The 12,096-nt window shown below is 39.7% G+C and overlaps 1 protein-coding gene across 3 annotated transcripts in view; it reads right to left on the bottom strand.

Moving 5' to 3' along the window:
• Window positions 1–5,515: 5,515 nt before the first annotated feature.
• Window positions 5,516–12,096, bottom strand: part of CEP57 (centrosomal protein 57) — a 65,478-nt gene continuing 58,897 nt past the window's right edge. For all 3 annotated transcript variants that reach the window (XM_089687929.1, XM_089687927.1, XM_089687928.1), the window contains exon 11: window positions 5,516–10,309. In XM_089687929.1, coding sequence (XP_089544055.1) covers window positions 10,100–10,309 — 210 coding nt within the window. In that variant the 3' untranslated portion in view covers window positions 5,516–10,099. The remainder of the gene's footprint in view (window positions 10,310–12,096) is intronic.

A 12,096-nucleotide genomic window follows, 5' to 3' on the forward strand; every position in this document is an offset into this window, starting at 1 on the left:
AACAGTAACCTGGCCCTTTTGCTTAGAAAGTTTGGAGACCCCTGGTTTAAACAAACAGCAGACCTATGGCCAGGTAAGCGTGTATCTTTGGATGTGGAGGATGGGTTAGTTTTGGTCAGGAAAACAAGGATAAATGCACTTTGTATTAACATGTACTTATCCTTTACTGTTCGATGTCCTATAATTGGCAGTATGTACATCAGTATGGTGTGTATGAAATGAGTACCCTTTATAGGCCTTATCAGTGTATAAAAGAATATCTCTTAGTGTTGGGCTAAACAACAAATACGATTCCGTTCACATCTACATTTGTCAGAAAAGTTGGAAGCTGATTTGTTGTTTAGGGGCTTAACAGCTCTTTTAGAATGTAAATGCCGTATAGGAAGTATGAGCTGTGTTCCGTTCCTGCTCACACTTCACTGTCAGAGGGTGGTGGGACGTTCTTCAAAACTGATTAAAAGAAAATATAGAAGCTGCATGTTTTTGTTTTTTCTTTTTGCCCTATGTGCCTTACACTGCAGGAAACATAACGGTTATAATAGGGATGGAACAGGGAAGTGTTGACCCTCTGTCGGGTCTTTATTGCTGTGTGCCCCCATTGTGACTGGAACTAAACATGATGGAAAATTCAGAATATTGAGTGTCACATAAGGGGGAACATTTCCAAAGCAGACAGTTTGTTCGAGTACAACTGTCTGACATTTGTCACACACCGCAATAAAAGAAAAATGGGTTTACAACCCTTCCCTACTCTATCCAAAACTTAAAAACAGTTTGTCTATAAATACGCCTAAATTCCCTATTGAACACCTATGATTTATCACTGTAATGCAGCCAACATGCATGTACAGTCATTTTTCACCTTTTTGTTATTGTCTTTTTTTTTTTAACTCTTCATTTAATTGGTAAGTGCAGCTATGTGGAGAGTCAGAGAGTCATGCCATGGTGCTCTCACACAAAGCAGCAGCCTGGCTTTCCTGCAATCTGTGGTTACCACCGCAATAAACCTCTCTGGGTTACCTGAGAGTGCTGTTATAGTGCAATGTTCAAGAAGGGAAGGGGGTCCACACTAGACAAGAGAGCCGGCCAGCAGCTTTGTATGAGACTTGCACAGTCTGACTCTCCAGATTCCTGCAGCACTTACCCATTAAGAGGCCGTATTTGCAGCCTGCCTGTATTACAGTAATAAATCTTGGGAGTTTAATGAGACTTTAAGGCAAGTGTTCTGTATTTACAAAAGCACTAAAATGAATATTTTGAGGTAACACTGTACAAACTAGTAATTATATTAACTGAAATACTGTGATTACTGTTATGATGTACACAATAATTAATAATCTGTTGATTTCTAAAATGGAAAAACAACAAGAATAAAACCATTCATAATTGACTATTATAAGTGTATTCTTACTGTGTTGGCGGGTCATTCTTACGTGTCGGTTTACAAAAATAATCATCATGAAACTAGCGCTTCCCCAGGAAGCAATGCAGTGCAATCTGTGAACCTGGCAATACACTTATTTTTGATTTTGTTTTTCTTTTGGGGGTTTGGGTTGTTCGTCAGCCAAAAACTTCTCCATCCGCACAAATGAGGTGGATGGAGAAATCTCCCCCCACTGAGGCATTGTATTCTGATAGCTGCAGAATCCGAATTGACATGGCTGGGACTGAAGGCAGGGGGATGCACGGAACACAACACCTGTGCATCCCCGAGCAGGCAAACACGGCCCTCGCACACGTGTGTATACCTGTGTGAAGGAGGCCTTACTGGTTTTCTCTAAAAATGATCCATATAATTTAGTGAATTAATCAAATCTTTAACAGACTGTCCCACAAAATTCTCATGTCGTCACTTTCACACCTGCAAATCATGTAGTGCTTCCATTCTTTTGTCTAACCCGGTTGTACTATATAGGTCTCTCAACATAGTATCAGTGAATGACACAATTAAAAAAAAAAAATGAAATTTTACTTAACCACTTCCAGTCCGAAAACACTTTTACCCTCTTCCTGTCCAGGCCAATTTTCAGCTTTCAGTGCTATCACACTTTGAATGCCAATTGCGGGCATGCAACACTGTACCCATATGAATTTTTTAAAAAAATTTTGGGACAGATAAAGCTTTATTTTGGTGGTATTTATTCACTGCTGGGATTTTTATTTTTTTTGCTATGTAAATTAAAATGTCCAAAATTTTTTTTAAAAAAAGTGTTTTTCTTATAAACTTTTGCAAATAAATAGTATTTCATCATAAATCTTGGCCAAATTTTATTCCATTATATTTTTAGTAAAAAAAACAAATAACGCAAATTAGTTTATAACCAAAAATTATCATTTTTAAACATTTTGTTTAAATTTTTTTATATTTTATCTTTATTATTTTTTCTACATACTGTCACCCTAGCAGTACAGTGTCACCATGGTGACACTGTACTACTTGTGGGGGGTGATGAAGATTTTTTTTTTTTTTTTTTTTTTTTTTTACACTGATTGCTTTTACATTCTTTATGGGTGTAAAAGCAATAATTTCTCCTTCTCTCTAGCTGCATTCTTGCAGCCATTGAGAACTACTGAGTGAGCTGTGATTGGTCACAGCTTGTCACATGGTACAAGGCTGTTGTGAATAGCCTTGTACCATGTGACCTCTGTGATCATTCACAGACTTCACACGTAGTAAGCAATGATGTCACAAGTGACATCTTGCTTACTACTCTGCATGTGATCACTAATTGGCCAATCAGTGATCACATGATCGGACCTCGCACAGAGTTCCCACCGACAATCGGTGTTCCACTGTGGCCGAAGGCACAGTGGGCACCAGATCGCGGTGCTGCGCACTAGCAGGGTGCGGGGAGGCCATTTATAAACGCCCACCCGACCCTGCACTGCCACCGTCCGGCCGTTGTATGTTGGTTAAAGTGGAACTGAATACAAAGAATAAAAAAAAAATGTACAGTCAGGTTCTTTAATTGCAGAAGAGACATGCAGTGTTTTTTCAGCAATAAAATACATTTACCTGTCTGTTCGCAATCTTCCCCAGAATGTAAGCGGAGCTACACGTGCATGGGTCTGTTTTCGTTCCTGGTACAGTACCAGTGTGCCAGGATAAATGACTTTGGACACATGCATGGGAGTGATACCATCACACACCGGCCAATCAAAACAGTGGAAGACCGGCATCCAGAAGTTGGGGGAGAACCTCATGGGCGGCGGACCATTGGCGCATAGGTGAGTAGTTGTCACTTTACTTCCACTTTAACAGATAAAATATTACAGAAAATAGCCTTCTCCGGCCTTGTCCATTCACCAGCGGGAGCCCTGACTTGCGTACATCTTGCTCTGCAGGCTGCTGAGTTTAGATGGCCTTAATAGCATTTCTCTCATAAAAGAGCCCCTAACCAGGCAGAGTGGGAATTGCTTATTTAGGCCTCATGCACATGGACACTCACTTTTGGGCATACAACAGAAACTGTGGACACATTTTTGCACCTGGGATACAGTTACTGTGTATAGCCCGTACAGGCATACAATTTGTGTCCATGGGTTTATGGGTTTACACGTGTATGGGTTTACTAAGTAACAGCATAAACCCAAACGCAGCCATTCATTACTATGGGTGGCTGTACACAGCAGCTGTGTATACCAAACATGGAAATATGCCTGCCTGTGATACACTGTATTCCCAAAAGTGCTCATGTACTTGCCTCATGTTACACAGCAAGCATTCAGTGTGCTGTACTTCCACTTTTGGGCCTCCAGCAGCAGCTCCTCCAGAAGATTCATAACACTGAGCACTTACTGTTACTTTTGCTTCTGTTTAGTAGGCAAGATTTCACTAAACCCAGGAACAGAATTCACAGAGCAACAATCCAAATTGAGGCACAATAGCATTTTTTTTTTTTTAACTCAAAAAGCGCTGGCAGTGGGTTTTTTTTTTTATAGAAGCGTTAGCATTTTATTAGTGTTTTTACAGTACATGGGGGGGGGGGGGGACTGTTAGGAGCGTTTTACAACACTTAGCAGGTTTTTCTTTCTGCCAGAAAAACAATCCAAAAACAATTTTTTTTTCTGCTCCTAAATGCTGAAGCTTGAAAAACGCTACTAGCCTAAAATAGTGTGCATAGACACATAGGATATCACTATTTGCTTGTAGGAACAGACAAAAAAAGCTTACAAATGACTGTGCATGGAGCCTGAAGAGTAGATATTTATCTAGAATTACACCATCACTTACGTCTCCCTGAAAATACTAGTTACCTGGCTACCATTCTAATTCCGAATTACTTCAGAACAACTTTCTAATGTGGAAGCCTTTACTCCTATTTATTTATTAGATTTATAAAATGAGTTGAGAATATTTGCAAAATGAATTGTGTGAGTACTCTACTTATTTCATCTGTACATGATTAGATAGAAATTAGCTTTTTGCCTGACTGGATAATTAAGATGAATATTCATATAATTTTTGTGATGGTTCTCAACTTTTTTTAATGTAATGTTTATTTCAAGATGGGTTTTCCATACAAAAAAAATAAAATGAACCATAACAAACAATGACATTAGTAAACATGTCTGCAGTCTCTGACGTCACCATGTGCAAGCCTAGTACAATACAAGTGTTGAGAAATCCAAGAAGTGTAACAGTGAGCTGCAGCATCCTACGGTACAGCAAAATGTACTAAAACAAGAAAAGGGCCCATCTGCTGGTGAACGCCAACGCCCTCCAGTGAGGGTGTAACATTATAGAGGCCTAGGGCAGCAAAACTGCGAGCCCTAGGATCAAATAAAGTGCTGAAAAACCCCTCCACAAAACCAGGGAGAGGGGATGGTTCTCAACTCTTTAAAGTGTTCATCTTTACGGAAGAACAAACACCATACATGCTTCTTGCCCCTGTGGTTGTGTATTTACCTCCAGAAATGATGAGCTATCAGGGCCCACCCAGCCAGTCCAGCAATTTGAAATCCCTGCTCTTCTCCCTCTTATTTTATTTATTTATTACAGGTACTTATATAGCGCTGTCAATTACACAGTGCTTTACATATATTGTGCTCATTGTACATTCACATCAGTCCCTGCCCTCAAGGAGCTTAGTCTAAGGTTCCTAACTCACATTCATACATATACATACTAGGGCCAATTTAGACAGGAACCAATTCACCTCCCAGCATGCCTTTGGAGTACCTTTTCTGGTTCTTCCTGAAAGTGCAGCACAGAGAAGAGGGAGAACAGCAGGGATTTCAAATCCTTGGAGAGGAACTGACAGCTCATCACCCACAGAGGTAAGTACAACAGGGAATGGGGAGGTAATATGGTGTTAGTTCACGGTTTCATTTGACCTGAAAAGGTGAACTAACACTTTAAGTAAATCAGCCTCCACATCGGTATAGTTGTTCCAGTCCAACGTAACTGCCAGAACACTAGCATTTTTTTTAAAAGAGGGATCAACAATTAAAGTCTCTATATATTAATGCCAGGTTTCTTTTAAAACTCTTTAACACGTAGTTTAGCACTAAATGGAGAAAATCATGAACATTTATTAGGAAAGTAAGATGGGGGTAAGAATAGGGATCTAATGTCTATAAAATAGGAGTCATCTTTACACAATAGGTGCCAGCAAAAAGTATAACTTTTTACATTTTATAACCAAGCAACTTGCACAATAGAAGCAAAAGACCTAAATAAATAAATAGCAATATATTAACAATGTCTGTTAAACAGTGAGAAAATATATCTCATATACACAAAGACTTTAACAATGTACAGAGCAAGAAACTGCAGTAACCCAATAATGGTGACTAAATATACATTATATTCATTTTACTCTGTCTTACTATTGTACAAATTCATTCATTTCATTGCTAAAATAAGAGTTGCTCTTCACAACGTATACATGATATATCTCATAAGACTGGAAGGCATATAAATATGTAAACCTTAACACAGGAAAATGCAGCAATATCACAGAATATCTGAATAAGGCAAAAATTGGACTTGTGTGCCCAGGTAGGTGTACGTTGATATGTATCTGAATGACAATCCTTAAGTCATCCGTCTAATGATGCCCCGTCTTTTGAGATGCATTCATTTTTACATCACCGTGGATGTCCTTTTCAGCAGTGTTCCAAGGTTTCTGCACATACCTGCTATGCTTCATTACAAAATTGCTTCTGTGTCTCCAGTGAGCTTGGAATGTGGGGAAGAATTACATATAAATCCTGGTTTTCAGTGTAAAGCACTCTATCTTGCTCCCACTGTTGAAAGACCATTCCTTTCGAAGCACTTTAAATTGCACGTGCAGGCACCCTGCTGAGCTCATTTGTGAAACTGAAAAGATTAGTAATGGATAGAAGGCAACAAATAGCACCTATGCACACCATTTGTTGAGTTCTAGGATCCCCAAATATTAGGAGACCTGTTCCTGAAAGTAATTCCAAAGCCTAAATATTTTTTACCTTAATGCATTCCTTGCATTGAGTTAAAAAAAATATTTAGACATTGGCCCCTTATACTTACCTGAGCCCTCATTAAATCCAGCGCTGTGCACGTCTGCAGCTCTTCTCTCCCCTCACTTCCAAGTCTCACTGACTTTCCTGAGGCAGCATAAATAAGGATAGACATGTTTGCTAATTTTTTTTTTTCCATTTCCTTTACAACCATTTCAAGTCAACTCTGTCCAGCTGCCTCCTGTTCCTCATTGTTGGCCCTATACTGTTACTAGAGGCATTACTAACTAATGCTATGATATAGGAGGTGGGTCAGAGCCACCGAGTACAGGAGCTGATCATCATTTGTATATCAGGGTACTCTGCTGTGAAGAAACTGAAAGTAGCAATACCAGCAATAAATAAATAAAAAAAACATTATCCACTTGACCCCTGGAAGGTTTGACCCCCTTCACAACTAGGGCATTTCTATTCAGAACTGTGCTATTTTAACTGGTAATTGAGTAGTCATGCAATGCTGTAAAGTGTGGTGCTTTTATTCACAGTAGGTCTGATTTTTCCCAAAAAGGGCTCCAGAAGAGAAGATTGCATCATTTCCAATGTTCTACCAAATCACAGATCAGCCTGTGTTTACAGAACCAATCAACAGATCCAGACCAAAAATCATTGACCTGGACCTGTTGACTGATCAGTGCTGTACTGAATCAAGGCACCGCCAGGCACACGGATCACATACTAGGTACATGATCCAGCAAAGGAGAGCCCCTCTGCTGCCGTATAACTATGTGGTACAGTCGGCAAGCGGTTATACCCAACCTTTCTAGTGGCCAGTGTGTTGAACCACCAGTGCAATGCTGCTCCTCATCTACTGCAAGTATTTGACCCATCAGGTGTGCCAAAAAACTGCTCCCCATACAAACCGGCACACACTTGGAAATGTGTAATATCCGCTGTGGTTGGGGGGAGAAGCTGCAGCAGTTCAACACAGGCCCCCAGAGAGGTCAATATATTGCCTCTTCTTTTACAGGCATTGCTACTTTCAATTTTAACCCCTTAGTGACAGGTTTAAATCTTGAGCCCAGTCACATGGACAGGCTGCCAGCAGAGAAACCATTCCCATGCACACAGTATGGACCAAGGTAATTATGTATAAAATATCCATACCTTTAATGATGTATTGATGATACAGAGCTGCATTAGTTCAGCTTTAAAGAATAACTTTACTAAAATAGTATGTTAACAGCAATACTGGGATGGATAAAAAGTAAATCGAAGAATCAAAATTAATACTTTTATTGGGGAAAATGCTGCTCCTTGTTCCCTTAGGTGTTGAATCAAAGGATCACTGTGTTTAGACACAGCTTACACAAGGTTTGGACTCCCAGGTAAGGGAAGAGTATCCTCCCAAGGAAACGAGTATAAATTATTATAATACAGGATTTATATAGTGCCAACAGTTTGCTCAGCGCTTTACAATATAACAGGAGACAATACAGTAACAATACAGTTCAATACAAGAGGGATAGGAGGGCCTGATCCTGGGAGCTTACAATCTAGGAGATGAAGAGATCTTTCCAACACTATTTTTGAAACCTATATTGAGGTGCCTACATAAACTGCCACTGCTGACCTTTCCCCAGAAAATGCCCCTTTCTTTCCGATCATCCTGATTCTCTGGAATCAGTTCTTTTAGAGTCACTGACTTAGAACAAGTATGCACATTAGGTGGTCTGAATTCACTTGCTACATGCTCGTCTTGGGTCAGTGACTGAAAATGTTGAAATCCGAGAGCAAAGCAGCTTGTATTTTCAGAAGGAGGTCAGGATTAGCAGCTAATATACTTTACTTTCTACAGGTGTCCTTTAAAGCAACCATAAAGAACCTTATTTAAAAAAAAAAAGATGCTAAATACATAAAGTATAACTAAAGGAATTTTTTAAAGGATTTCTATAGTGCCAAGGGGACATGACTACTGTCAAGTGCTTACTGCCATCTATGTCCCCTTTAGGCATGGGCTACCCTAACAATAATGCACCCCAATGCGCACCATTAAATGCAACACAAGTGTGTGACCCCAGACTACTTCTCCTGATCACCAATGTCACAAGGAGTGAATGTGATGGTCGATCCAAAATTCAGAGTTGCCACCAGAACAGGAATAGAGAGAAAATCTTCTAAGAGGGCACCTGCTCTAAGAAAGGGTTTCCCGCACATTAGAAAGATATCCTCACTTCCTGCCTTCAGTGCAGGAAATGAAGGCAAATCTCCGTAATCAGACACGTAAAAAAAAAGTTATATATATATATATATACACATACATACATATATATATATATATATATATATACATACATATATATATATATACACACACACACACACACATATACATACATACACACATTAAATGTTTTGTCTACTCCCTTTAAATTTAAGTTTTAGCTGAGGATACACTTTTAGGACTTATGCACCCATGATGCCCAATAGACACAGTTGCAGGCTATATTGTAAAGTGCTGAGCAAACTGTTGGCCCTATATAAATCCTGTATAATAATAATAATAATAATAATAATAATAATACAGCCATCCACAGGTTCAAAAAAAAAAAAAAGAAACAAACAACAACAAGCCAGAAGAGCCCTATAAAAGATCATAAAAATGAAATCTTCACTGCGGAGAGCATCTGCTATGCGATGTTTCCAGGTGTGTCGGTGAGCATATCTACCAGTGCTGTGGTTCCTGTACATGGACACATAAGGCCATAAAACATAAAATGCGGGCGTATTTCCAAGCCTTGGACATGATCACTTATAGTAATCAATGACTATACATTAGCTGTAGGTAGGTATGCACTGCACAAGAGTAAAACCCACGCATGGGCGTAAATCCCTTGTGTGCAATTATGGCATATACCTGCATACAGCTAGTGTACAGCCATTCATTACTATGGGCATTGATATGCTACAAGTGTATCTCTCAGGTGCAGAGATACGTCCGTTGTTTGGCCTCGCATGCCCATGTGTATGAGGTACATGTCATAGAAGCGACATAGCGGCCAGCAAGAGCAACCACAGCACCAAATGGCAGATATGCTCATTGACACACCAGGAAACACTGGAACAGTGAAGAGTTCCCTTTTACAGGGCTCTGGCGGATTTTGTTTTTCCTTAGAAGCACAAGGCACCACAATTTGCCACCCAAATCTTTGCATTTAGTCTCCATAGTCCCTCTGTTGTTGCAGGATATGGCTGTATCACAAGCCATGTGTTAGATTGAATTCACTGCACAGTAGTATTATAAACAGAATTGCTGAATTGTGTCAGCACACGCATTGATTTTCCGCCCCCCTCCCAATTGTTGAGTTATGCTTCTTCTTCCTCCAGACACTAATTTATGGACACTTTCAGTCTCCAATACTTCTCAAATGATGGGCAGATAAAGTACTATATAATGAATTCTGTATTTGTATGCAAAAGTAACAATACATTCATAGATATCTGTGCTTGGTGGTTGTCTCCCTAAAACTCAGACAAAATGGCCAAGCAGGCGCTTGGTGAGCTGCGCCCTCACATCCATCAGCCATATGTGGTATAGCAAGGGGCATATTATGGAAGAAAACGGTCCCTGAGATGTACCAGGCTGGCAGTAAGTCTGTTAGCTCCAGTGCAGGTCCTCCCGTTGCAGGGAACTCTGTAAAGTCTGCATGTCTCGTAATAACTGGAGGTTCTTCTTGCTCTTCTCTCCTGGGCTGCCTCTGCCCTGACGGAACTTTGCTGGAGGTTTATCCTTCCCCCGTTGGTGGGACTTCAAGGCCTGAGTCGAGGGCTCCTTTTTCCATCTTGATTCCCTCAGTAATTTTGCAAGCTGTGTAGAGGTAAGGTTGTATGAGTGAACAGAGTTTCCAATGACTAATATTTGTTTTGTAATGAGGTGACAGCTGATTCCAATTCCACATTATAAATCCCCCAAATGCTCCAGACGGGTGAGAGATCGTTGGGGAGCACACAGAATGTAAAGGCTGCTATCTGACAACCATTTTCCAATTTCTCTAGCAGGATTTTGTACGTGGCCTTAACCACTTGTCTACCGGGCACTTTTACCCCCTTCCTGCCCAGGACAATTTTCAGCTTTCAGTGCTGTTGCACTTTGAATGAAAACTGTGCGATCATGCAACACTGTACCCAGATTAAATTTTTATCATTTTTTTCACACAAATAGAGCTTTCTTTTGGTGCTATTTAATCACCACTGGGTGTTTTATTATTTGCAATATAAACACAAATAAAAAAAAAGCAAAATAAAAAAATTTTAAAAAAAAAGTTTTTCTTTGTTTCTAATATAAAATTTTGCAAACAGATAATTTTTCTCCTTCCTTGATGTGCGTTGAGGCAGCACTGATAGGTAGCACTGATAAGGAGGTACTGATGATGCTGCACTGATGGGCACTAATGGCGGGCACTAATGGGTGACACTGCTGGGCGGCACTTAATCAGTGCCCTGATTATCAGTGCAGATCTCCTCTGTCACATTTGCCAATTATCGGCAGTTCTTTCCTTATGCAGTGACAGTGTGAGGAAAGTATATATAGCAATAGTGGTGTGAACCTCCTGCGCTCACAATAATATTAAACAATAATATTAAAAGCAAAAAGCTGCCAACATTAAATCATATATCCAATGATCCTCAAAACTAAAATGTGAAAAAAATGTAGCGCTAATCACTAAAAGAAAAATCAAAATAAAGCAATGTGCAAATAGGTCCCCCCAATTATAAGTGAATAAACGTGTCTACTAAAATAGCCTCGTGCTTATAAACACACAAAAAACAAACTCCTATAGTGATGGTGGAAGAAACAGTCCTATTGACTGATAACAGTGCGTGTTTTAACAAATATACATAGACACACAAAGTGCACTTAATATATATATATATATATATATATATATATATATATATATATATATATATATATATATATACATACACACACACCTACACAGATCTCATAAAGTGAATAAAAACAACCTCATGTGCAAATGTGAACTCAGATTAGTGCAATAATATACACACAATCTATTTTCATGCGTTTTTTAAAGTCCAGCTTTCAATAATCATACTCCAGTGAACAAAATAACTCGTGCTGATATCCGTGTGAAAACGTGGGTTGATAGCTGTATAAAAAATCATCCGATCACCGGCTGAATTAGCCTCTCACCTTACAGACTCGACCCTTGCGAGTCAAAGCGTTTTTATAGGATCCCTCTCACAGATCCTCCAGGTTAGTATCACTCCAAACGACAGCTCCCAATATGTGCAGATCTCCCTCTAGGGATCAGGACTCCAATAATAGCTCCTTCTCCAGGCAGGAGCTTTTGTCAAAACTTAATTAAACAAGCTGAAGTTAGAAACTTCTAACTTCAGCTTTTTTAATTAAGCTTTGACAAAAAAGTGCTGCTGATAACCAGCAACTGTATTTACTTTGTGATGTGCTGTGTCATTGGACACAACTGATCACGTGGTAAAAGGCCGCTGTGATTGGCCTTTTACCTTGTCATGTGATCAGCTGTGTTCATAGGACACAGCAGTCACTGACAGCGCCGGGTGTGCGCTGCTGGGGGCACGTTCTGGGAGGACGTCCATGTACGCCCTCCC

This window comes from Staurois parvus, unplaced genomic scaffold (assembly GCF_062004578.1).
Source record: "Staurois parvus isolate SC_StPar_1 unplaced genomic scaffold, SC_StPar_1.0 ptg000440l, whole genome shotgun sequence".
Taxonomy (NCBI): Eukaryota; Metazoa; Chordata; class Amphibia; order Anura; family Ranidae; genus Staurois; species Staurois parvus.